The sequence below is a fragment of the Prunus persica genome, chromosome G5 (genome assembly GCF_000346465.2).
Source record: "Prunus persica cultivar Lovell chromosome G5, Prunus_persica_NCBIv2, whole genome shotgun sequence".
Taxonomy (NCBI): domain Eukaryota; kingdom Viridiplantae; phylum Streptophyta; class Magnoliopsida; order Rosales; family Rosaceae; genus Prunus; species Prunus persica.
Genome location: NC_034013.1, coordinates 986,877 through 1,014,163, shown reverse-complemented (window position 1 = coordinate 1,014,163; position 27,287 = coordinate 986,877). Strand labels below are relative to the sequence as shown.

The 27,287-nt window shown below is 36.6% G+C and overlaps 3 protein-coding genes across 8 annotated transcripts; 2 read left to right on the top strand and 1 right to left on the bottom strand.

Moving 5' to 3' along the window:
* On the top strand, window positions 307-12,855 carry LOC18776436 (bifunctional aspartokinase/homoserine dehydrogenase). The gene is made up of 12 exons (XM_007209684.2): window positions 307-508; window positions 646-796; window positions 874-951; window positions 1,086-1,201; window positions 1,424-1,477; window positions 7,783-7,870; window positions 8,012-8,104; window positions 8,290-8,330; window positions 8,546-8,599; window positions 8,760-8,923; window positions 11,958-12,027; window positions 12,459-12,855. The coding sequence occupies exons 1-12, from the start codon at window positions 410-412 to the stop codon at window positions 12,582-12,584; spliced, it is 1,134 nt and encodes a 377-aa protein (XP_007209746.2). The 5' UTR covers window positions 307-409; the 3' UTR covers window positions 12,585-12,855.
* Window positions 19,825-23,062, top strand: LOC18777489 (WUSCHEL-related homeobox 8). 2 transcript variants are annotated; one of them, XM_007209524.2, is made up of 3 exons: window positions 19,831-20,317; window positions 21,558-21,959; window positions 22,782-23,062. In XM_007209524.2, the coding sequence occupies exons 1-3, from the start codon at window positions 20,086-20,088 to the stop codon at window positions 22,802-22,804; spliced, it is 657 nt and encodes a 218-aa protein (XP_007209586.1). In that variant the 5' UTR covers window positions 19,831-20,085; the 3' UTR covers window positions 22,805-23,062. The 2 variants fall into 2 exon arrangements, with proteins under 2 accessions (XP_020420142.1, XP_007209586.1); XM_020564553.1 differs by lacking the exon at window positions 22,782-23,062 and having other exon boundaries at window positions 19,825-20,317; window positions 21,558-22,101.
* On the bottom strand, window positions 23,558-27,114 carry LOC18777240 (putative pentatricopeptide repeat-containing protein At5g43820). Of its 5 annotated transcripts, XM_020564625.1 has the most exons (3): window positions 24,926-27,114; window positions 24,631-24,685; window positions 23,558-24,501 (listed from the first exon to the last, which is right to left on the bottom strand). In XM_020564625.1, exon 1 carries the CDS (start codon window positions 26,971-26,973, stop codon window positions 25,285-25,287), a length of 1,689 nt encoding a protein of 562 aa, XP_020420214.1. In that variant the 5' UTR covers window positions 26,974-27,114; the 3' UTR covers window positions 23,558-24,501; window positions 24,631-24,685; window positions 24,926-25,284. The 5 variants fall into 5 exon arrangements, with proteins under 5 accessions (XP_020420214.1, XP_020420212.1, XP_020420213.1 ...); XM_020564623.1 differs by having other exon boundaries at window positions 24,596-27,114; XM_020564624.1 differs by having other exon boundaries at window positions 24,631-27,114.

The following is a 27,287-nucleotide window of genomic DNA, read 5'->3' as shown; positions in this document are numbered from 1 at the left end:
TGTTGGAGTTAATATTAAGGTTTTTGGAAGTTTGATTTTTTGCTTATGTTTGATTATGGTTGAATATGGTGAGTAGGGTGGGTGTACTCATTAAAATTATATTTGTTTCATAATTCAATATATCCTTTTTGGTCATTTTATATTAGGACAAATTAATAATTTAATAAATAGTTTGGTAGTATGGTGTACTTAGTTAATTTTAGAATTCGTTTAGCAGCAGTCAAATTGATATCTTATTTAAAAAAGAAACGTAACCAAAAAGTTCATTAAAAATATTAAAAAAACAGAATTTTGACGGTATAGGACTACCGTTAGAATAACCAAAAACCCAAAGTACAATCAAACCCCAGAAACCCCGAACGGCAGCAGAGTTTGAGAGTTTAGCAAGCAAAATCCAGACAAAGGAACAATGAAAAAGAATATCTCTCTGATTCTGATGGGTGTTGGAGGCGTTGGGCGTCAGCTCCTTCAACACATTGTCTCCTGTCGATCTCTTCACGCTAAACAGGTACATCCATTTCCTCCCACTCATTCTTTGAATTGCTTTTGTTCTTGGGCTTTGGCTATTTCAATTGGTTTTATTTTCTCATAGTTTGTGTGAAGTTGGTGTCTTATTGATTTGGATAATCTTCATTTGGGTCACAGGGAATTCACTTGAGAGTTGTGGGAGTATCTGATAGTAAATCCTTAGTTGTTGCATCGGATGCATTTACTATGGAGTTGGGTGATACATTTTTAATGGAAGTTTGCCGGGTCAAGTCGGATGGTGCTTCTTTGTCCACAATTAGTGGTTATGGTAAGGCTTTCAGATGAATGATAGCATTTTATTTCTTTGGAATTGTGCTTCTTATGCTTATTTTCTGTTTTACAAAGATGAATCCAAGGTATTCACAAATTCAGAATCAACCAAAAAGATTATAGATGTTGCTGCATTCTTGGGAAAATCAACAGGTTAGCGGCATGCATGAGCTTTCACATTTTATTTTATTTTTCAGCAGATTGTTACTAGCACTTTCCTAAAACTGCATGATCATGCCTTTAGCCTCAGTTGTTTGACCTTTTTCTTTATTATTTCCTTTGCAAAGGCTTGGCTCTTGTAGATTGCTCTGCCAGTTCTGAGACTATTCCCGTGCTAACCCAAGCAGTTGATTTGGATTGTTGCATTGTCATGGCAAATAAGAAACCTCTGACTTCGACAATGGTAGTAAACTTTTTCAGGAATTTTAATGTTCTATAGTTTGCAGCAATTACTTACCAGCTTTACCTCAAAAGAAATCTATAGAAAGGTTCATTCTAACTATTGTGTGAGGTAAAAGGACTTCCTTCTGCTGTTTTGTCATTCATTTTACTTGCCTACCATTAATTTCTAGTTGCTTGTTTTCCCCACTGCCCCAGTGACGCATTAAGTATTTCTCACCTACAGGAGGATTATGACAAATTAATTTCATACCCAAGGCGTATTCGCCACGAGTCAACTGTGAGTTCATTTCTTCTTAATGTAGTTATTGATATGCTTATAGTGTAATGTTTATCAAGATGTGGAAAGTATTGTGTATAAAGATGAAATGCTTATAGTGTAATGTTTATATATGGCTTTTTGTTGTTGAAACTTAATCCCCGAACCTAGTATTTGGTGTTACTCCTGTTTGGAAGAATTTCAACCTCAGAATTTTTGTTTTACTCATGACATAACCATAATTTCTCTCATGGAGATCATTGCACTGAATTGAGTCAATTTTGAATTCTCAGAAAAAGAACAACATAAAATAATTTTTTTTTGTTACTTGAGAGGAATGTGTGTGTGCGCCTCTGTGTGTGTGTTTAATTAACATGAGGAAAACTCAAGGTGCTTAGATCGCTGTAGCCCAAAAGAACACCAGATTACACAAATTAGCGCTAGAATCAGACTACAGTTACAAAACTGAAAAGGAGTTTATAAGGAGTGGGATGTTGTACTTGCAAACTATCTTAAGCCCCATATTTTTTTCCTCTCTCATAATTTTTATTTTCATTTTTGTTATCATCCTTGCATCCTCAATAATTGCTGCATATGTCCAGGATTATAGATATATATGTAATTCATATGCCATGCTCTGATAGAATTCATAGTTTGTGAGTCTGTATTTTGGATGTGTTTGGGAGAGAGTGAATGAGAGAAACGTTGCTCTCTCAAAAACAGAAGAAGAAATTGGAAGAGTGAAGGCTGCTGCTCATTCATTACCAGCTGCCAAGAATATAACCGTTGAGGAGAGAGAAGAGAGATTCTTCTCTAACTGCCTCAATACAAGATTTAATCCTAGCCCTTGAAATTATCATCCTATAAGATGATTACACTTGTCTCAATCTAATACCTCTCTTAAAGAGCCACTTGGACTCTAATCCAATGGTCCTTATTACAAGCAGCAGAAAAACGAAAAAAAATTTAAAAAAAAACTAAACACAGAAACATTTAAATGAGATGGGATTAGGCGGCAAACTCAGCTCAAAGGGTTACACATCAACACTCCCTTCTAACCCTTTGACTGATTTAACTCCAAGCAGATCTCTGGGATACACAAAACGATCCTTGGATAAAGCCTTGGTTAGGATATCTGCAATTTGATCTTCAGATTTGCAGTAGATTAGCTCAATCTCCTTTGCTTGGATAGCTTCTCGGATGAAATGAAATTTCCTGCTTATGTGCCTGGATTTCTGATGAAAGACAGGATTCTTTGCCATTGCTATGGCAGAGGTGTTGTCACACAGAATTGGTGTGCCTTCCACTTGCTCCTCTCCAAAATCCTCAAGTATAAACCTTAGCCATTTAGCTTGTGATGTTGCTTCAGCAGCACTCACATATTCTGCTTCAGCTGTAGACAGAGCTACTGTATTCTGTTTGATTGAGGCCCATGAAAACATGCCAGATCCCTAAGATTATGGTGGAGGATGTTGGGTGCTCTCGGAGTGGAGTGGGTGATTCCTAAAGGGTGTTTTGAGCTCCTTAGTATCAATCTGAGGATTTCAGGGAAGGGGAAGAGAGCTGGAATCCTTCGTGATTGTCTAGTTCATGCTATTTTCTGGAATATCTGGATGGAACGAAATCAATGAATTTTTCAGGGTCATATAGGAGTTAGGGTTGAGGAATTATGGGACAGAATTAAATTTTGGGCATCCCTTTGGGCTTCGGTTTCGGGGCAGTTCAAGGATTATCACTACTCTACCATCATGAGAGACATGATGGCAGCCTTAAGATGATTTTACTGAAGTTTTTTTGTGTTTTTTCGTGTTTTTTATACAGTTTGTTTTTCATTCTTAGTAGGTCAGACTCTTTTTTTGGTCTTCTTGTTTGATCGAGGATTTTTCCTCTTGATTATCAATACAATGTTTCTATTCAAAAAAAAAAAAAAAAAAACATGCCAGATCCCAGAGTAAACACATATCCTGAGGTACTTCTTCTGTCATCCTCACTGCCTGCCCAGTCACTATCACAGTAGCCTATTAAGGTAGCTGCCTTGCCCTTTTTAAACTCAACTCCATAATCCAGTGTGCCTTGAACATATCTCAACACCCTTTGGGCTGTTCCTATGTGTTTCTTAGTGGGATTGGGCATGAATCTGGCAAGCAAACTAGAGGCAAACATTATGTCTGGTCTAGTAGCTGTCAGATATAGCAGACTGCCTACAATCTGCCTATATTCACTCTCATCTGCCATTTCACTTCCATCTTCTTTGCACAGCCTTTCATTTGCAACCAAGGGGGTTGCCACAGACTTACAGCCTTTTAAACCAAACTTCTCAATCACTTTCATTGCATACTTCTTCTGATGAAGAAATATGTATTTCTCAGTCTGTACAACTCCCATGCCAAGAAAATGATAGAGCAGCCCGAGATCAGTCATCTCATAATGCCTCATCATGTCATTTTTGAATTCTTCAAGCATTTTTACACAACTTCCAGTATAGACAATGTCATCCACATAAAGAGAGACAATGAGAATACCTGAGCCTTCATCAGTTTTAATGTAAAGTGTAGCTTCACTTGGACTTTTCTGAAATCCTGCCTTGTTGAAGTAGGAATCTATCTCATCATACCATGCCCTTGGGGCTTGTTTTAATCCATACAAGGCCTTGTTCAGCTTATACACTTTGATTTCTTCATTCTTTTTCACAAAACCCTGTGGCTGCTCCACATATACTTCTTCTTTTAGAACTCCATTCAGAAATGCAGACTTGACATCCAGTTGGTATAAATGCCATTCCTTCTGTGCAGCCAGGGCTATCAAAGTCCTAATGGTATCTAACCTTGCCACTGGGGCAAAAGTCTCATTGTAATCGATTCCAGGTTTTTGTGAGTAGCCTTTAGCTACTAATCGAGCCTTATTCTTCTGTACAGTGCCATCTAGATTAAGCTTGGTCTTATAGACCCATTTGACACCAATGACTGGTTTGTTAAAGGGTCTTTCCACAAGCTGCCAAGTGTTATTCTTCTCAATCATTTCTAACTCAGCTTCCATTGCCTTTCTCCAAGACTCATCTAGATCAGCTTCTTCAAAATTCTCAGGCTCCATAATGCACATATTACACTGAGCCATAATGTCATTAATGCTCTTCCATTTCTTTGGTGTATGATCAATAGCTTGAGAACTTCCTTCAATGCTTTCATCCTGCAGAGTAGTATCTACATCTGCTTGTGTTTGTGTATCCAAGCTTTGACTTGGTTCTTCTAGTGTTATGACTTCTTCATGTATTTGCAATGGTGCATCCAAGTCTGGATTTAGAGCATAGTCTTGATTTCCAGTAGGCACAAGCACTGTCATTTCTCCTTCTCTAGCATTCTCCCATTTCCATAAGCCTTTCTCATCAAATTTCACATCCCTTGACAGAATAATCTTCCTATTGCTTGGATCAAACAGTCTATATCCCTTTTCACAAAGACCATAGCCTACAAAAATACACTTGTGACTGTTTTCTTCAAGCTTATGCCTTAATGCAGAAGGAATAAGCACATGACAAGGGGATCCAAATATCTTTAAATGCGCAACCCCTGGTTTTCTGCCAGTATAGGCCTCAAATGGTGTTACCTTATTGAGAGCCTTGGTAGGACATCTATTCAGCAAATAGACTGCAGTATTTACAGCCTCTGCCCAAAACTCATAAGGGATACCTTTCTCATGCAGCATTGACTTAGCCATTTCAACCACTGTTCTATTCTTCCTCTCAGCTACTCCATTCTGCTGAGGGGAGTAAGCCACTGTTAATTGCCTTTGAATGCCAGATTCTTCACAGAAACTGTTAAACTCTCCTGACAAGAATTCTCCACCCCTGTCACTTCTCAAACTCTTTATCTTGAACCCACTTTGCAGCTCAGTCATAGCTTTGAATTTCATGAAACACTCCAATGCACTTGATTTGTTTCTAATGAAATACACCCAAGACATCCTAGTGTGATCATCTGTAAACAGGAGAAAATACCTGTTTCCAGAGAGAGATTCTGTTTTCATTGGTCCACAGATGTCTGTGTGAACCAATTCCAAAGGATTTGAAGCTCTCCAAGTGGATTCCAAAGGGAAAGAATCCCTATGTTGCTTTCCTTGCATACATCCATCACACACCACTGACATTTGCTCCAAGTGAGGTAATCCATGAACCATCCCTTGATTCTCAAGCAGCTTCATACTTCTTTCATTTAAATGCCCAAATCTCTTATGCCATGTCTGCAAGCAATGTGTGACACTTGCTTTTAGAACCAACTCACTGGCAGGCATCATTGTCAATGGAAAGCATCTGTTGTTTGTCATTTGCACCTTCACAATCAGATTCTCTACTGACTGATCATCATAGATTCTCACCATACTCTCTCCAAACACAAGATGGTAGCCATGTTCCATCATTTGCCCAACACTGAGCAAATTTTCTTCAAGACCAGGTACAAGCATTACTTCATGAATGTGCTTCTTACCAAACTTGGTTTTTATCACCAAAGTTCCTTTTCCAGTAACTGAAACCACTTCTCCAGTCCCCATCTTCACCTTAGAAGTCAAATCCCTTTGAACATTTACTAAAAGTCCCTCATCTAATGTCATGTGATTACTACACCCACTGTCTATGTACCAAGAGTGATTGACCTGTACATCTGTTGCAGCATTACAGACATAGAATAGAGTACCAGTTTCTTCCATCTCATTTGCATAATTCACCCTATGTGCATTCCTATTTCCATTGCAATCTCGGACCATATGTCCAAATTTTCCACATCCATGACATTTAGGCTTGCCTTCATACCAGCATTTGCCATAATGTAACTTGTCACAATGCTTACAAGCTGCTATGTTTCCATCATTAGGCTTCCAATGTTTTTGAAAACTTTGATTTCCAGGAGCACTTTTCTGAAAACTTTGATTTTCAGAAAAACTCTCATTCTTAGGCTTCTTTTCTTCAACATTCAGACTAGCAAAAGCCCTTTCTGAAGAGTTCTCAGTGTGCCTATCCAATCTGAGCTCAAAACTTTTCAAGGAGGCAACCACTTCTTGAACTTCCAGAGTTTCAAGATCCTTAGAGTGCTCTATCACAGAGCATATAGGGTCATATGACTTAGGCAGGCTAAACAATAATTTCTGCACAGTTCTCTCCCTAGATAACTCCTCACCATAACTCTTCATTTGATTCAACATATCAAACAATCTAACCAGATAAACAGATAAAGATTCACTATCCTTCATGCGAGTATATTCAAATTCCCTACGCAACCCTTGCAATTTGACATTTCGTACCTGTTTGTCTCCTCTGAATTCCAGTTTCAGAATATCCCAAGCTCCCTTCGAGGTCTCCTCATTCACAATCCTTGGAAATAGCTGATCTGAAACTGCACTTTGGATCAATCCAAGTGCACGAGCATCCTTCATCAGAATCTGAGCCACCATGGACTTCTCAGTATCTGCAACCTCTTCTTTTTCCCTCTTCGTGTCTGAGTTATTTAACCCATTTTCGACCAGATCCCACAGACCATGCGATTTCAGAATAGTCTTCATTCGAATACTCCAGAATTCGTAGTTTTCTCCATTGAAAACTGGTGTTCGAAGCTCAGCTGCTCCAGATCCTGCCATATGAGACACCTGGATGCAAGAACTCACTCCTTCGATCTCCAAATCAGCTCAACGATAGCTCAGAACGAGCTCGATTTTCTGTTCACAGATCACGCCCAGCTCAAAACAAACGAACCTCGCTCTGAGGCCATGATAGAATTCATAGTTTGTGAGTCTGTATTTTGGATGTGTTTGGGAGAGAGTGAATGAGAGAAACGTTGCTCTCTCAAAAACAGAAGAAGAAATTGGAAGAGTGAAGGCTGCTGCTCATTCATTACCAGCTGCCAAGAATATAACCGTTGAGGAGAGAGAAGAGAGATTCTTCTCTAACTGCCTCAATACAAGATTTAATCCTAGCCCTTGAAATTATCATCCTATAAGATGATTACACTTGTCTCAATCTAATACCTCTCTTAAAGAGCCACTTGGACTCTAATCCAATGGTCCTTATTACAAGCAGCAGAAAAACGAAAAAAAATTTAAAAAAAAACTAAACACAGAAACATTTAAATGAGATGGGATTAGGCGGCAAACTCAGCTCAAAGGGTTACACATCAACATGCTCAAGTGGAATAGAATTCTAAATAATTGGTATTATAGTGTTGTTGGTTGAATCTACTGTTACTTGCTTTCAATCTTTCTTCCATAATATGTGCTAGCCCATTACATACATTCTTTAAATAGTTTCTGCAATTTCCACTGAATGATTTTTGTTTTGGTAGGTTGGTGCTGGCCTTCCTGTCATAGCATCCTTAAATCGCATACTTTCTTCTGGAGATCCTGTCCACCGCATTATTGGGAGTTTGAGCGGTATCAGAATTTTTAAGGCATCCAATCACTAGTAGTGTTTGTTTATGTTTTCCTGTGGCTTTCTAGCATTTTCACTGCAATCCACCTGCATGTTCCCAAGTTTGGTAGTGATATATATTTCTTCTTATCTATGTGTAATAGGGACATTGGGTTATGTAATGAGCGAGGTTGAAGATGGAAAGCCACTAAGCCAAGTTGTTCAATCTGCTAAAAACCTGGGTTACACTGAACCAGGTTTTGCATAATTTCAGCTTTGAAATAAAACACATCTTGATTATTAAGCTTATATTAGTTATTTTATTTTATTTTAATTTTTTCTTCCATTGGTTATAACTTATAAGTAGCACCAAGAAGTTAGGCCTTGAACTTCATGAGTGTCTGTCAGTGTCGTTACTTTTGACTTTATTTTGTAATTTCAGATCCACGTGATGACCTTAGTGGGATGGATGTCGCAAGAAAGGTCTGGATATGGTTTGCTCTTTTGTGTTTAAATTCGTTAAGCATTTAATTCTATTGTAAACTTAAACAACTAAACTAAAACATAAAAGAAAACTTGAACCATCAGATAGTGTTAAAATATGTTGTTTACTTAAAATATTTCATCCGAGGAGAGTAATTAATTTAATATTGAAGTTCATGCAATACCTCATATATTTCTAATATAATTTTAAACAGGCTTTGATACTTGCAAGGCTTCTTGGTCGGCGGATTAATTTGGATGACATTAAGGTTGGTACTATATGCCATTTATCAAATGTTTAAATTTGTAGATATATATGATTTATCACAGTCGTTGATACATACATATTGACCATATACTTGCTTAACTACAACCTTTCTAAGATTAAGTTTTTTTAATTTTTAATTTTATGGCTATTTTGTTGTTTAGATTGAGAGTTTGTATCCTGAAGAAATGGCACCTAGTGTAATGTCTATTGAAGACTTTCTGGGAACTGGGATATTATCGCTCGATAAAGATATCCAAGAGAGAGTCTCTAAGGCTTCTTTGAATGGGAATGTGCTACGTTATGTCTGTGTGATTGACGCCTCAAGGTACTCTTTCTATATTTCTGTTCAAAATTCGATATGCTAAACCAAGCACCCTCTCAAGCATGTATGCATGTGTTTGCATTATGTTTTTATGTTGTTTGTCAGTGTGCATGTATTCATATGTGCAAATTCAATTCTTACATATGATATAAGTATTCAGTTTTCCATAAATCTAGGATCTGAAATCAAGGTATTCTTCTTAACTGAATGTTTTCATCATTGAAAGTCTGATGTTTCTGTTTAAGTTTATTATGCACAAGGATTCACTTAATGGTTAGTTTGGATAAAATAGGAATATGTAAGTGAAGGTTGAAGCGATAGATTGGATTTGCTAATTGAGCATCTATTTTGTATTTCTTTAGATCACATAGAAATATAAATTTATATGGTAACGGGCTAGTAAAATCTACTTGATAACTCTATCAACTAATTCACTACCAGTCTACCTCCAATGGCTGAATATAGTTATACTTGTCTTTCCAAGTTGATTGCAGTCTTGTTCTGTTATCTTTTTCCCTTTGTATTAAGTTGAACATTTTCATTAGAGCAAGTATAAAGTTGTCCAGAGCCCCCGATCAACCAAAACCTCCATGATAACACAATCTGCATAGTTTTTGCCTGATGAAGTTTCTTTCTAGTAATGCACAGTATTAGTGTATACTCAATATCTACATATACAATGAACCCCAGTTCTTTCAGGAGATAACAAGAACGTGCTACATCAAAGAGACTTGGCTTTTGCTTTTGATTGAGTAACATGTTCTTTTCTACTTCTCTGCATCTCAAAATATTTGATGGCATGTTGACACAAAAGTTCTAGGTAGAAGTTTTATTATAGTTGCAAGAGCCCAGTGTGCAATCAATATGTGCCTCAATTCTAGGATAACTACAAATTGGAATAACTAACATGCTACTCGGGCCCCTAAAAAGATACTTGAATATTCTAGTAAGTATCATCATGCCGGTTCTTGATATTCCAATCTATTTTGCCCTTGGAGTTTTACTGACTGATCGCAGTGTTTAGTGGGTTAGAGTCAGGTGAACCAGCTTTTCTAACACGCATAAGTAGTTAATGCTCACAATTCTTCCCAAGGGTGAGTGTCTTGGCTGAGATCCTTGATTTGAGGACGCAGTTTTAAAGTTGCATATGTGCAAAATTCTCTGAGAATATTTCCTGTAGGTAAATGTGGTGCCGAGAATAAATTTAGGAAGGATCTGATGTCTTATACCTTGTCTTTGGAAAGTTATGGTGTATGATGGTCATTGCCATCTATCTGCTGCGTTTACACTGAGTGCCACTTGATATTTCCTTTTCTTTTATTAGTCTTTCTTTTATCTGTGTTTCTTTATTTTTAAATGTCAATTCTTTTATTTAATTTTTCAGATGTCTTCTTATTTTATCTATTTTAAATTGAATTTATTTTTCTTCAGTTACCCCAAAGCATGATAAATGTTGTTGGCATTTTTGCTTTGAGTATGTAGAAGTTCTATATGGACTGTCAATGCGGAAGTTAGATACTTTTACCATTTACCTTTTCACTGATTATCATCTTCATCGTCACTATATTGGAGATTTTAAAAATGAGGTTACAAAAAGACCTGAACTATCTTTAGTTTTAATACTGCTTAGTGAAAACTAATGCTTTCATATCTAATATTAGGAACTAAAGCAAGTTAGAGAAAGATAGGCGGATTCCTTAGATATTCAATTTCTCATTTCTCTTGATTTCTTGATTATTTTTCTTTCTAGCATTAGAAGACAAATGGTGATGGTTACCCTCATACAATCTTGGAGTAATAATCAAATATGTTGTGAGTGACAAAAGTAGCTTAAATCAGTAAAAAAAGTAGTACTTAAGAAAAAGTTTCGTTTTGCGTATCTTCTCTGGTCAGGCTAGTGATCACTGCTGGACTTCATTACCCCAAACGTGTTGAGTGTGAGTGCATGCGTGGGTGTGGTTGTGTGTGCTCATTTTTATTAATCAGTTAACACAAAAACAGGTGACAACAGTATGAGTATGCTGGTATTCGATTATATTCTTATTCTTGACTTCCAAATTAGGTTGGTAAGTTGTGTTAAAATATGAAGGGGCTTGTTGAGGAGGGTTTGCTTAGTTTACAATCAACCCATAGTAGTATTCCATGGAAAAATGAGAGGCTCCAGCGTGAACCCAATTTTTTTTCAGGGCAGTGCTAGACTTGGGGTCAGTTCAATCTGTGTGTAATGTTTGTATAAAAAAACAAAAAAAAAACGGGGGTCATAGAGGAAATTGAGCAAGCCAGTGTATGAATATTTTAATTTGTTTTATGAGTTTCAAACTTAAATGGGTATAGATGAAATTGATCAGGCCAATGCATGCAACATAGTTGGTAATTATGTATCTTTTTAATACAAGGAAGTTGTAAAAAAAATGTAATTATTTTATAGAGATTTTTAGTATATCAGTTTGTGAATTTCACTGAAAAACTCTCGTATTTTTAATCATTTCATAAACAGAATTTACGCTGCCCTATTTTGCTTTATTTTATTTTATTATTGAACTTTTCTTTAGTTGCACTTTACAGCAGCAGGATCTTTTGCTTTATCAAGAATAAATGACAAAAGTACTCCGAATTGTTTATTCATCTTTGGAGATGGCTTAGAAACCAATAGTTCATCATCTTTCATTGAATCAAATTTCTGTTCTAGTTCTCCATCTGAGAGCTATCAGAAGATTAAAACACATAATATAAGGTAAGAAACAGAAAATGTAAAAGGAGGGTTTATACAACTCATCTGAAAATTCTATTGGACTTCTTGTCTTCTTGATAATTTTAAGTGGAAAGTAGGCATTATTTGTACTTTTCCCTTCTTTATGATCATGATCTTGATAATCAATCTTTCAAATTTAGCATCTTGAATATTTTATAAACTCTGAGTTCTATATTTTCTCAGTTTACTAGTTTATGAATTAAATTTTGCATAAGCATATATGTTTTTGTGTATATGGTCTGCACATGCAACAGTGTAAAAAATTGGTATCACATTTCTTGGTAGGTGTCAAGTTGGCATTCAAGAGCTTCCAAAGGATTCTCCTTTAGGAAGACTGAGAGGAAGTGACAATGTGGTACGCCTTCTGAATTTCTTCACAAATCTAATTTTCACTGTTAAATTGAGATACAATGTTTTTACCATAATACATGAAAAGAACACTATAAAGTGGACTTGTCATAAGCCATATACAATATAAGCCTTACACTACGCAATTCATTAATTATAACTCAGGTCTTGTATTAGAATTTTTTTGTGTGAAACTTCTTCGTCAATTTTTGCTTCAAAGATATAAGGAGGGGGACAAAATTATGGATCTCCATTACAAAATGAACAAGGGGGGGTTTGATCGTTTATGAAATGGACCTTCAATTTATGATCAAATTTACTTAAAAATAATTGGCGTACATTTCAGAGTTCATAACTAATAATAATTTGCCTATATTGGATATTTCTTTAATAACATAGATGAAGTTTGACCATTCTTAATTTCATATGCGATTGCAGTTGGAGATTTACACGCGATGTTATAATGACCAACCGCTGGTCATTCAAGGAGCTGGAGCTGGCAATGATACTACAGCAGCTGGTGTCCTTGCTGATATCATTGACATTCAGGATTTATTTCCGTGAACGCTTATTTTCCGTACCTTACATGGAATGCAATTACATTGCCTAGGTATCTTAGCGTAGGCGATAGAAAATCCAGTGGTTACTTACATGATAGATTGTAGTCACTGTTGTACATCTGGTGAGAGAACCTTGCAGAACTTAATGAGCAAAATGCAATATTTTAGATTTGAATTGACAGATACCTTTTGTCCATATAGGAACTTAAGGATGAGAAATCCAGGTGGCATCGACCTGATCTGAAGATTTTAATTTCACTTTGTTTTGCATTGAAGATCTTAATTTCAAGGAAACATCCGAACTGATCAAACCTCTACTACTGCTAATTTTGTTTCAAGGAAACAAATGCAACAAATCATGATTTTGTTTCTGGGAAAATCTGGGGTCTGTTTAGTATTTTTCTTTTTGCCTTAGTAAAGAGAAATAGGAGATATGAAGATAAAAGATGAAAGAAATGAGGATAAGGAGGAAAGAAAATGTAGACAAATTTAAAACCTAAATGCCCGTGTGGTGATGGCTTTAAATTTGGTTTTCAATTTCTTCTTTATTTATTTATTGATATTCTTAAGAGCAGTCTGGACCTGCAGCTCCCTCTTCCACAGTTATTCTTCCTGTTTGCCAATTGGGATGTGTATTAACAAAGCCTAGATGCACACGGTCGATGCACATTTTAGGATGCTTGTTGGCCAGGAAGGATTCTAGTGAGTGTAGGCATTGAGGCTGGCCTTAGAACTCTGTCTCTGTCTGTCTGTCTGTCTCTCATCTTCTTCTACATGAAAGGTTTGCCACCATTGGAAATTAAAACTCAATCAAAACTTTAGAGAAGCTAAAACATACCTAGCAGGTCCCAGCATAGAATTCAATCTTTGTGCCATAATTTTGGTGATCAACTTAACTTTTCTTTTTTGTGTCCGTCTCTTGGAAAATTTGTTTATGCAGGACATGACCACATATACACAAACTTGTGTAATGGTGTTATTAGTTCTACATTGTAATTTCGAGCATTTTTAATTTCGAGTATTTTATCAAACAAAAGACTTATATGACATCAAAATCCTTGATTTTTTTGAAAAAAAAAAACAACAAAAAACTCAACACCCAGAAAAGATTAAAAGAGAGCCAACAAACTTCATTATTCCTTCTTAATATAAAAGGTCCCTCCAACCAACCAAATTAATAAGTGGATTTTGCAACTGGATTATGCGTTACAGTGCCAACTTTTTCTCATATGAGTGGAAAAAAAGCGAGGAAAAATTATATATAGTATATTCCTTGCCTTGAAATTTTAAATTTAAGTTCTAGATTAAGCTTGTAATGAAGTAAATAATTTTAGCTTCAGTTTTTATCATTTGGTAGAAAGAAAATATGACATACCATATGTGGTCATTGTTTGACTTAAGGGGGGGCATTCAAATAAAAAAACTGAAAAAATGAGCCGAATTGGGCTAAAAAAATTGGGTTGACCAAAAATTGACCAAAAATCAAATAGGCTTATGGGCAAACCAAATTGCCTTGCACTAGATAATTTTTTCGTCAAAATTGGACTGGATGAATAATACCAATTGTGGTTCTAGTTTGAAGTAAAAATTGGACCGAATCAAACTGTGCCACCCCTAGGTTGTTAACTTAGTGGCATTCGTAAGCTTGTTTTAATTATATTCACTTCAATTTAGTGACACTTTGCAACAGGAAGATCACCTACAAAATCAAGGCATCCTTTTATATTTAAAAAAATTAAGCACATCTCACTGCTTAAAAGTGGGTATAAGTTTTTATTTATTTATTACTTTTGTTGTCAAAATAATTTTTTTATTTCATTATTTTCAAAAACTTTTAAGCTACATTGAAAACAGAAAAATCCTCCGAAACGATGCGAAAATTTTTTGGGATGAGACCTGGCTGGCTGGCCATTGTTTTTGGAAGCCATGCCCTCTCAAACCCACCCGGCTGGCCATCGAGATACTCGTGTTTGTTGAATTTTCCCAAGGTTGATCAGTGTGCCCCAGCCTTCTGCACTTATAGCAGAATCTTCGAAGGCCTTTGTATAAGAATCGGACCCAAGGTTGATTGCCAAAAATCCATGGGGAGAGGCTTACCCATATTAATCTCAACCCTCATCCTAAGAAAACCACGCGTGCCTGCTTGAGCTGGGTCCTCCACTACCAGCTCCTTCGTTATTCTGCTTGCAATGGGTTTCGCATTACTTCTCGTCACCTGACCTAGAGGAATTTCCTGGGCCTGAATCCAAAACATCATCGTGAACAAACTCCATGAGTTTCTTTGCCACAACTTCTGTGTGCAGAGTAATGTCCTCACATCATCTGAGTGCACAATATTTTGCCATTCTCTTTGGAGGGCATGTTTTACTCCACTCATAAGGGGCTCTTCGTCATCTATCATCATCTATGACTGACACCTCTTCGAGTTCCCGGAAAGGTCAATGAATGCTCACATTGGGAAGAAAGGGCAGTTCACCAAACCGTCGGCCAATGATGAGAGTTAAAAAAAAAAAAAAGACAAGTTAAGCAACAAGAAATACAAGATAAGGTAATAATGGAAACATACATTTCACTGAATTTCTGATGCTCACATTATACTAGCTAGTTTTCTCAATAGTGGCTTCGAAATGTTTGGTGATTTTAAAACTCTAGTCGCACCATAACGCACTTGGAGCGAGATTGGTGAGTGAGGTGTTTGGGAAAAAGGGGTAAAGATGGCATGGTTCATCACAGCCTGGTTCATGTAACAAGGAAAAAGACCAAGTCAATGGATCTTCTGGACTTGAACTTATGTGCACTTGGTGGGGGCTGGGGTAATGGGTTATGTTATGTCATGGTCGGATTTTTCGTCATTGTCGTACCTTTTAGAGGTGGGTGTCCTATATTTCGTAGTAATTCATCACAAAGATCCCTCGACAATGGCTCATGCGTCTTTGAATATAACATTACCCCTAAGGATATATCTCGAATTCAGCCACATCTTCAACTACCTTCAAAATCTCATATCCTTGTTAACATGCTTTTGAGTACCGAATAGTACGAAGACTGCTAAATATATTATATTTCTTTAATATACATGTTCAGACATACATAGAGCCATCTTCCTTGAGTACATGACTTCTGAACTCATCCAATCCGTTGCAGTAGCAATCCTAGCAAGAACAAGAACGGCTCAAGGCTTATGCTCTCTCTCAAAATCTATTTTCAGCTCTCTCTTTATGTGAGAATAGGGTTAAAGAACATGTCCGATAAGAGCAGGGCCTTAAGCTTATATAGGGCTAGGTTAAGTCGTCTCTACTCATCACCGAGGACCGACTTGACTAATCTTCCAAGCCCACTTAATCGGTTCACGCAAAAAAAGAAATAAATAGGACCCCTTAATAGGCTTCAAAACCTTTCCTTATTTCACAAGGTTTTGGGCCTCAAGGTATAACTTAATTTAAACTCTTATCAAAAAATGATATAACTTAGCATCTAGTGCACTAATCTAAATAGGAAAACAAACATTCTCCCACTAGATCAAGCACTAGAGCACTAAGCTTCTGTATTCCGAAAGGTTTGATAATCTTTATTGGCCATGAGTTTAAAACAGTTAAGTCATTCCTTTCAAGCTACAGTGAAAAGTGATTAAAAAAAATGAACTATAGACAAGCACTGCTCTCTTTATTAAAACAGGTCATCTATAATCACATAATGCAATCTCAAAACACATGAAGCACCTACAAGGCAAACCTTAATATGTACTGATCCTTAATGTGAATCTTTATGCTTTTCAGTACAAGTGCCCCTTTACGACTTAGCAAGAGTCAATCCGCAATGTTATTAAAACAATAGTATCTCAAAAAAGACCACAAACTCACATGCATAAACAAAATTGCATAATAAGTTTAAACAACTAAATAGTCAAAATGGTAGAATTTATTCAATAATAAATAAAAAATGTCAACCAAATTAACATTCTTAAATGCAAATCCCTCAATCCAGAAAACAGCAAAATAAACAAACTAGTAAAATATCATAATGGGAACAAGACTCCCACTAGATTGCAGCATCAAAGTTAGGAAATAATCTTATGCTCTCAACATGTCTCAGAAAAGCTTCTGAAGGCAAAAACTTTGTGAACGGATATGTAATCATATCTTGAGTTCTGATATGATCAAACCTGACTAGTTTGTCCGCTACATTCTCCCTCACTATTAAATATTTTCTGTCAATATGTTGAATTCCAGACGACATCTTGTTGTTCATGTAGTGAAAAACAGTCGCAGTGTTGTCATTATATATCTGTATTGGTCTAGAAATCGAGTCCACCACCTTAATATCTTTAATAAAATTCCTTAGCCATACCGCATGAGAAGTGGCTTCATAGCAAGCTATGTATTCTGAAAACATGGTTGAACTCGAAACACCAGATTGTTTAGCATTCTTCCAAGCAATAACTGCTCCTGCCATCTTGAAAAGAAAACCTGAAGTAGAGATGTAATCATCCTCTGCTTTTCCAAGATTCGCATTAGCATAACTAATGAGCTCTAAATTCTCCATGCGTCTGTAAATCAGCATATAAGCCTTTGTTCTTTGTAGGTACCTTAGAATCTTCTTTCCAGCTATCCAATGTTGCATTCCCGGATTTGACTGAATCTCCCCATCTTGCTAATGCACAAGGTTAGGTCAAGCCTTGTACACACTTGTGCATACATAATGCTTCCAACTAAAGAAGCGTACGACTTGTTCCTCATCTTCTCTTCTTCTTATTTATTCTTGGGGCAATGCTCCTTCTTTAAATCTCTTTTTGATAATAGAACTTTCTATCAAGAACACATACTCATGTCAAAATTCTTGAGTATCCTCTCAATGTATGTTTTCTATGATCGGCCTAGGAGGCCTCGAGCTCGGTCTCTCTGAATTTCAATGCCCAACACAAAAGCAGCTTCTCCCAAATCCTTCATCTCAAAATTATTTGAAAGTAGCTCCTTGGTGTCCTTCAGTAAATTGTGGTCATTTGTAGCCAAAAGTATATCGTCGACATACAGAAAATGAAAAAAATAAATTGACTCCCACACTTCTTTAGATAAATGCATTGATCGGCTATGTTCTCTACAAAACCATAAGATGAAACAGTTTGGTGAAATTTGAAATACCACCTCCTGCTTGCTTGCTTTAGTCCATAAATTGCCTTGCTAAGTTTGCAAACCATATGCTCTTTTCCCTCCTTTGCAAAAGAAAAGCATGAATACTTTCCAGGAAACCAATTCTCAATTTGTTAAGAGAAAAACAGTTTTCTGTTTAGCTATATTCACAAAACTAACAAATAATATATATGCAAGCCTCGTTAATTAAGTATCACACCTTTGTGGCAAGAGATTACTCATACCTTACACAAAATTACATGTTATCTTGTGCCATCACAAACAAATTACATGACAGATTCTATTTGTCGAAGAAACTTATCAAGCAATTTTGGTATGATGCAAATTTTTTTGGTTATTTCTTTAGGGTTCAATTATTTAGGTTTGGTCTTGTTATGAAAAGTTTGTTGATTCTCAGAACAAAGACAAACATCTATCTAGCTCAGAAAAATAACCAAACAAAACACAGTTCAAAAAGGAAAACCCTAAATTGCAGTGAATAGAAAAATATGCTGTGAGTAGTGTTTTAAGGGTTTCTGGTGTCCCTTTTTGACACAAAATACCGTTCTAAATAGAGAATGACCTAATTAACACAACTCACGGCTTTGTTGTGACATATAAGCATTTTTAGGGTTTTAAGGCCATCTAGTAGGTCAAAAATATGTTTAAAGTTTTGAAAATATGAAAAACCAAATCAATACATGCTTTTCCAGATTTTTTAATATTCTTGATATTTTAGAAAAACATGTTTAATCCATCTTAAAAATTTAAACATAACAAAAAAAAACTCAATACAACATAAACAGATATGAAATTATAGTAGGCATGCTTGAACAACGATTTCAGTGTGTGTGAATAACCATGTGTTTTGATACCAACTGTTAGATTTCTTTAATGTACATGTTCATGATCTTTCACACAAACTGAAATATGTAGAAACATAAAGACATACCCGAAGCCATCTTCCTTGAGTACATGACCTCTGAACTCATCCAATCCGTAGCAGCAGCAATCCTAGTAAGAACAGGAACGGCTCAAGACCTCTGCTCTCTCTTAGAATCTGTTTCGGCTATCTCTTTATGATGAGAATAAGGTTAGAGAACGTGACTGATAAGAGCAGTGCCTTAAGCTTATAGGGCTAGGTCAAGTCGTCTCTACTCATCACCGAGGGTCGACTTGACTAATCTTCCTAGCCCACTTAATCGGTTCACGCAAAAAAGGAAATAAATAGGACCTCTTAATAGGCTTCAAAACCCTTCCTTATTTCACAAGGTTTTGGACCTTAAGGTATAACTTAATTTAAACTCTTATCAAAACCTGATATAACTTAGTATCTAGTGCATCTATCTAAATAGAAAAACATAACAAAATCGAGTAACGACAACTTGAAAATATCATCCTCATCTGTGCAAGCCTTGAATACTTGTTCTTGTTCTAAGAGGGTGGTAAATGTATTCTCCCGAAAATACTTTTTCTTCGAACGACAGTTCTCTTTTGTTACATTGGGAAGAAAGAGCAGCTTCCTAAACCATAGGCTTGTGATGAGACCAAAAATTTCGTGAACTGTATCAAATGTCCACTAACGAGGAAACAGATTCCCTTAATGATATTGCACAAACCTTCCTTAGCAATAGGCCATGAGCAATTTTGGGGCTCCACGAGAGCGAGAGAGAGAGAGAGAGAGATTTTAGAATGAGAAAAAGAAAGTGAAAAAAATGTGTTAATTGGCAAATAAGGAGTATTTATATACCGCATTTAAGTAAGAATTTCAAAAATTAGGCATTTGTGCGAAAATTATGCAGTTATTAAATATATTTAAAATACGAAATTCTCGGAGAAAGGAGTTCATTCATTAATACTCATGATTCAGATATTGCATTTCAAATAATACAGTTATCAAACATGAGAATGCAATTTGATATGTATTCCTAAGCTCTTAAATCTTAAACTAAAACAGGAGCTGATGTAGGCGAAAATTTCCCAATTTTGGCTCTCGGTCTTAACATAAATTGATGAGGTGGCATATAACACGTGATTTGGCATCTAAATTTGGTGGAAATTATTACAAAGTCCGCAGCAATTACATGCTAAAATACAGCGACTCCAATTCCGTTGTTTACGCTTTAACTTCCTCAATCAATACTTCACTTTTTGGAGGTTTCCTCAGACACCCATTGACTCGAGAAGAAGAACATTCGCTCCCCCATTCACCTTTACTCTCAATTTCTATACTTCTACAGTTCTCTCTCTAAAGCGAGTCAGTGAGTCAATCAAAGACGCAACAAAATCAGGAAATGGTTAGAGCAGCTAGCTAAAGCCAAAGCCAACGCCGAAGCTTGGTGAAGAAAAAGCAAAGAAAAAGCAAAGTAGAAAGCAAGAATGATGGAGTGGCAGCAGCAGCAGCAGCAGCAGATTCAGAATCAACAGCAAATAATCCACCATTTGCAAAACCCAGAAGATGGGATTGGAAATGGGAATGGAGGGTTGTACGTGAAGGTGATGACGGACGAGCAAATGGAGCTGCTGAGGCGACAGATCGCTGTCTACGCCACCATTTGTGAGCAGCTTGTTGAGATGCACAAGGCCGTCACTGCTCAACAGGATCTTACTGGTCTCTCTCTCTCTCTCTCTCTCTCTCTCTCTCTCTCTCTCTCATTTGAATTTGTTTCTTTTTGCTTTTTGTTGGTACAGCACAATTGAGTTTGTTTCTTAATTGCTATTGCCATCTTTGATCGATCATTAATGGTCCTGTTGGCGTAATTTTATTTCATTAGATTTGATGATATTTTTTCTGTGCCAATTTGGGGTTTATGCTTTTTGCTTTACTGTTTCATTTTCTTCTTCTTTTTGGGAATTCGGTGAAGCATATGACGATTATGTACTTAGTTTTCTGTTCTTTAGATTTTATCAAGTAAAAGAAAGGCTATTATTTAGATGCCTTTATACAAACCCCATTTTGTTTTCCATTCTTTTTCTTTGTACTTTTAAGTTGTCCAATTTGTATCTGAGGTTATGATTTCTGTGATAATGGTGGAAATGGGTGTACTTGTTCTCTCTGATTTCTGGGTTCTCTATGTACTAATGGTCCGGCAGTTCCTGCGCATTTGCTCCATTTGCTTCCACTCTCTTCTCTTCTTCTTCATCTTCCCAGTCCTTAGCATATATGGGTTCGTATGGTTCATAACTTCATAGAGCAATTTCCATTGTTTCTTCTAATCTTGAGTGTTGTGCGCAAGAATCACCGTTTCCTGCCCTGTTGTTTGATTATGACATAAAGCACTTAATTTGGACTGCTGGGTCTATTTATGACATGAAAGTATAAGGGAAAGTGAACCTATCATGTTTACAAATATTCAAACTTATGTCAATCTGTGAAGGGTTTTGTCAAAGAAATTATTGTATTTGGTCTGGACTTCCATTGCCTTCAATCATCAGTCTTTCTGATTCAAGAATGAGGATGGGGAATTCTTGTTACTATCCATTCATGGCATCCAGTGACCAGAAGATAACTGCCCTAGAATCAATGTTCAAGCCCAGTTTCTTTGTTTATGAACTTTTCATTTCAAATTTGAAGGGATTCCGTGGTAGTTTGAACATATTTGTTCTTTAAAAGAGCTTACTGTTACTCTTCTAATTCTAAGTCCTTCTCTTTCATTTGATCGTATTCACCTAATTTGGACTACTGTATTGGTGGTTCTAATTATGGCATCTAAAGCGAAAGTGAAAGCCAAACTCTATTGTTTACAAATATTCAAAATTGTGTCAACTTTGTGAAGTTGTTTTTGCAGAAATGAATTATTTTATTTGGTATGGGCATCCACTTCCCATAATCATCGATTTTTCTGGTTCAGGAATGAGACTAGGGAATTTTTATTGTGATCCATTCATGGCATCTGGTGGCCACAAGATAACTGCAAGGCAGCGCTGGACCCCAACACCTGTGCAACTTCAAATGCTTGAGCGGATTTTCGAGGAAGGCACTGGAACTCCATGCAAGCAGAAGATCAAAGAGATAACCATGGAACTCACACAACATGGCCAGATATCTGAAACAAATGTCTACAACTGGTTCCAGAACAGAAGAGCTCGTTCAAAAAGAAAGCAATCTGTGCCAGCACAAAACAATGGAGAATCAGAAGCAGAGCCAGAAGTTGAATCTCCCAGGGATGAAAAGACAAAACCAGAGGACATCATGTCCCTTGACAACTCTGCACCGAGGGCGGAAAATATGTACCTTCAAAGTCCCGAGTTAGGTACTGAATTTCTTTTCTTGGATACACTGTCTGATAGAAAGGATAAGATCTTCTAGCAGTTTTGCTCTTGTGAGTGTAACACAATGGAATCACGTGCCTGCGTCACACTTACAATCAGATACAGTACTACATACACACAGGCACGTAACTACTAACATGCTAACCTGTGCTAAAGTCCAGGCAGCTTGTTTTTTTATAGTCTAAATTAATATTCTAGCCTAGGTCACCTAAATAAAATATTATTAATTAATTCCGTTAGGACTAGGTTAACCACTTAAATAAAATATTATTAACTAATCCTATTAGGATTAGGCTGACCAACAAATAAATAAAAAGAATAAAATTAGCAAAAACATACTACTTGATTGATAGATTGATTCATTTAGTGCCAACTCTTCCTGTGTCTACAACAACAATAGAATGATCATTTTCATGTATGAGACTTATTAAAAATCAACTTCGGAATAAGATAGATGATGAGTTTCTTGCTAATTGTTTGTATGCTACTTCATATTGAAAGAGAATTTGCTGATAATATAGATAATGAATCAATAATTAGTGATTTTAATGCTGCGAAGACTTGAATAGTGCAACTTATATAAGTGTTATTTGAGGGGTAAGACTCATTATGTCTCCCATGTATTTTTTTGTTATCAATGAAATTTACTCGTACCGTTGAGTTTTCAATAAGTTTGTATATAAGGTAAATTTAGCCCACTTCATTTTGAAATCCTGGGTCTGTCCCTGCATACACAAGCATGCTTATGACATCTTTGAACAAATATTGTTCTTATTTCTTAAATGGTTGTTTTTTCTCTGCAGGATTTGGAAATTTTGATTGGTAATATGGACGTTCCACTGATCTAAAGGCATTACCATCGTGTTGAAGATTTGAAGTAGTTGGATGATGTAGTTAATTTTCCCTATTTTTGTGCTTGAATATAATCGTATCATATTGAGTTTAATGGACAGTATTTTATAGTAGAGAAGGCTTTTGTGGATGAAACATATGAAACACACGTTACTTAGCAAACATTTACATGTATACATAAAAAAGATATATTTTCGCTAATATTCTTTGGGGCGTAAGATTTTTATTGTTATTTTTCCTTTTTCTGGGTTCAATAGGTCCCTCGTTTAATTGAAATGATTTTGAAACATATGATAACGTTTCATCTATCATATTCAATCAACAGCATGTCCGCAATGGAAAAAGCTTGGTTCCTTAAAGCTCAACAGGAGCTCCTCATAACAATGTGATTTTGACACTCGTTAACTTCATTTAACTATTTATTTTTGTGAAATTCTTTTAACTTTCTTTGTTTTGGTATTTACTAAGTGTCAAAATCCCATTCGCTTTGAGGAGGAATTTCTCCTTAGTTTTAAGGAGCCAACCCTTAAACTAATAGAAAGAAAAACAAAATCCTTATTGCTGTCTTAAATTCCTAGTCGAAATACCTGAAGGGGCAAATGCAACTGCGCAAGCTAGTATGTTATTAGGAAACTCAGAAACTTTTCCTGTAGTTTTTTCACACCAAGCCCAAGGCATGAGCATCTACATGGAAAAGCATAAAACAAAAATTGCTATGTTCAAAACAAGTACAAATCATGACTAGAATTTTATTACGCATCATTCAAACCTCTTAACTTTCAAACAAAAAATTACGAAAATTTGAGGGTTAACAGGAACAACTATGTTGATTAATTCCGGTAAAAATGGCAAATGATTAGCTCATTCTTCAGCGATGGACATGACTAAAGATAACAATCTTACTTGTAATGTAACATTAATCAACTTAAAAGGCTATAGAAGATTGGTATTGCACAGCAGGTAACTGGTCACTGATTTCACTTTCAAAACCACAAATGAGAAGCATACTGCAAAATCAACAGGTTCCTCAACAAATATGAACACATCTGCCCTGGCATTATGCACACTCAGACTTGAAGCCAATACTGGACCAACCGGTTTTCTTCCTCCCACATGGAATAGGCATCACCATCTGCTCGTGGAGCAGTCTTTTTTCCATCAATATATCCCACCGTACCACTACCAGTGACTGTCAATTGAGCACTTCCGGACCAAGAGGCAAAGTTTGCGCCATCCAACTTGTCGGTGATAGGCAAAGAGTAATCATGAGTGGGTCTCATGACCCTGGAAGATCTAGAGCCATGGCATCACTCTTAGTGTCTTTCTTATCACCCATTGCTTATGCATGAACACAGCAAGAGAATAAACACAACATTGCAGAGAATAAACAGCAAGTTCAAGGACACGGTGAGGTAAAAGAAAACCCTAAAAAAATTAGGGCAAGACAAAGTCAGAGGCAAGGCAAGAGCACAGTTCTCAAGACACAGGGCACTTTGAGGTCTCAAGACACAGGACACTTTGAGGTCTCTTTCTGTATGCAACAATCAAACTTCAACTTCAATATCTGATATATCACTCGTCTAAATCCTTTACTTTGAGCCATAGAATGAATAGTTTCCTCATTATGGTCAAAACTCTGTAATACAGTAACCATATTCTTGGTTACCCTTCCTGCAAGAAGGTTAATCAATCTGTTAATACTCGATGTTTGCCCAATGAAAAAGAATCAGAAAAAAAAATAAATAAATAAAAGTGGGAACAATACAGCAAATACTGATATCATTGAAAAAGGAATTTAACTCCACTAATGAGTTTTCTTTAGCCACTTTGACACCCGCTGTCTGATAACGTTCATCTGCTCGTAATAAACATTAATAAATAAACCCGATGAGGAAAACAAAATCAAACAAGTTGCGTTTATAGAACCTTTTGCATTGTGAGCTACTGAAAAACTTGAAAAAGAAATCTTAGATTAATTTAATAACAAAACAATATATTTTGGATTGAAATTTGTAAATGCTCAAAATAAGAGCATTCTTACTGTATAAAGCAGGCAATATAAGAAATAATTTAAAAGGGTCACAGACGTTCTTACTAGAACAGCCAGAAGGATTCCTGGAAATTTTCCTCATGAGGCAAGATGAAGAAGCTCTCAGTCCTCATGGGGGTTAAGTGAAGTCGCCTATCATTCATTCGTAGATTTTTGGAAACATAGTTCCCTCTTTCAGGCATTTTGTCAAACGCCTCTTAGGGAACAAAAGCAAGAACCACAGGGGCAGACACCTAAAATCTGTGGGACGCAAATTAAACCAGGGAGTCAATAGACCCCTTTTTCCCCTTGGTGGATCTGCCAGTGAGAAGAGACTCTTCCAGTGGGTAAGTCCATAACTTGCTGTACGAGGGAAAACAAAGGGCACAGAATGCATCTTTACATGCCACCGCTGAGATGTCAATTCAGAAATGCCATCCCTTAGAACGCCAAAATCTCTGTGCATTGTCATAGCGACGAGCATGTTTAATCTTTAAAAATAGCTTATAAGCCCTCTCTACTTTATTTGAAGCAAGTAGTTTGTTGTTTAGTTTGCTATAAACAAGCCTACTTGGGCAAAAGCCTTTCTGCAAAGACTCTTCCATGACAAGTACAGCATTTTCAAGGTGCCCTATGTTGCAAAGTCCGTTAATTACATAATCATAAACTTCCTTATCTGAAGCATATCCACATTCCTGCATATCTTCCCAAATGTTTAGCAACATTCCACATTTACCAAACCTAGAAAGTCGCATAAGCAATAGCTTATAAGCACTCAGTGATATTCTGCATCCAACCTTTCTTGCTTTCTTGTAGATCATCATAGCAGCATAGGGTGGACCATAGCTACACAAGGGTTCAATAAAGGAGGTTATTGTCCCTGTAGTGGGAACAAGTCCTCGACCTAACATCTCATCAAACATTTCGAGTGCACCAGCTACTTTTCGGGCTTTAAGGAAAGCAGCAATCAATTTGGTATAAGTATCAATATTTGGATCACAGCTATTACTCGACATACCCTTATAGTATCTCACACATTCGTCAAAATTTCTAACAGAGATAAAGTTAGAAATCATAGCATTATAAACTCTGGTGTCTGGCATGCAACCTTTCCCCTTCATGCTATCAAAAATCTCAACAGCATCATCAATACGACCAGCTCTCCCTAAACCCTCAAGAATGAAACTGAAAGTTGAACTATCAGCACTAAATCCATCTGCTACCATTGCTTCCAAAATCCTCTCGATTTCACTAACTCTGCCATGTCTTGACCACCCTCCAATAATAATATTATATGTATTACCATTGAATTGTATCTTCCCCTTGACTGAATTCAGAAACGAATTTGCAGCACCAACATGGGATCTCTGACAAAGACATTGCAAAAGCAAATTCAAAGACTCAGTATCACACTCCAAACCAATTTCTTCCAAGTTTCGGAACATTTGGATTGCCTTAGACACATGTTGAGCCCTCACGAAACTATCCATTACAATCGATATGGTCTCTAAATTGGGACTTATACCCTGGGCCCTCATGTGATGCAAAATTTGCATCATATGTGTAAAGAACTTTCTTCTGCCTAATGCTTTGAGGATTATATGGTAAGTTTCGATATATTTAGCTATGGTGGGCTTCCTAATCGCCCAATTAAAAAATACAAGCATTGCTTCTGCACCTAAACCCCCTCTATTCACTACTTGTGCAACAACATCAACACTCAAATCCACACCACCATTGTCTAAAGCATGCTCAATTGCAGCCGTACCCCTCAATTTCTGAAGAAAAACCCCACGTAATTTCTCGTCGGGCAATAAAAATCCATCAACGGTCCTAATTTCTATCTGCTTATCCGAATTACTGGGTTCAAATAGGGTTGCAGTTGAACTATTACTACGGGAAATTGGCAGCAGATTAGAGAGTCGATCAAGTACAAAACTTTCGTCAAGAGTAGATTGGCTCTTGATCCGATGTTCATCGTGCAATGAGTTTGATTGAGCGTAAAGGGTTGAAAAGAGAGAGGATGAAATTGGTGAATGAACAAGGTAAGACAACGGGTACCTGGGCGCCCTGCTGAGAGATCGCAGCGAATGCAAAGCACCATGAAACGCCATGAAAGTGAAACGTTGTCAGCAGATACAAATGGTTAGCGAACCAACAGACCAACCATGTAATAAGACGGTGACAGAGTGACGAGGAGAGCGGTGATTGGGGATGCGAGATGAAAAACTGGCAAAAATTCACTTTTATTTTATAAAAACATTTGCCCCCTAAGAACTCGTATTTTATTTCTCTTAAAAAAACTCAGATTTTATTGACCAAGAAAAAAAAAACTCATATTTTTCTATAGTTTGATACGTGTACATAAATTTTTGTTTAATGGGTCAAACTGTGATTTTCACAAGTGATATAAATAAGGAACTTATGG

What these genes read in the sequence shown, in the direction of transcription:
- LOC18776436 (XM_007209684.2), top strand. Translation starts at nt 410, where the DNA reads ATGAAAAAGAATATCTCTCTGATTCTGATGGGTGTTGGAGGCGTTGGG. An exon ending in GTCCACAATTAGTGGTTATG is followed by an intron (nt 797 to 873) that starts GTAAGGCTTTCA and finishes TGTTTTACAAAG; the next exon opens with ATGAATCCAAGGTATTCACA. An exon ending in CCTGGGTTACACTGAACCAG is followed by an intron (nt 8,105 to 8,289) that starts GTTTTGCATAAT and finishes TTGTAATTTCAG; the next exon opens with ATCCACGTGATGACCTTAGT.
- LOC18777240 (XM_020564623.1), bottom strand. Translation starts at nt 26,973, where the DNA reads ATGGCGTTTCATGGTGCTTTGCATTCGCTGCGATCTCTCAGCAGGGCG.
- LOC18777489 (XM_020564553.1), top strand. Translation starts at nt 20,086, where the DNA reads ATGATGGAGTGGCAGCAGCAGCAGCAGCAGCAGATTCAGAATCAACAG. An exon ending in TGCTCAACAGGATCTTACTG is followed by an intron (nt 20,318 to 21,557) that starts GTCTCTCTCTCT and finishes TTTCTGGTTCAG; the next exon opens with GAATGAGACTAGGGAATTTT.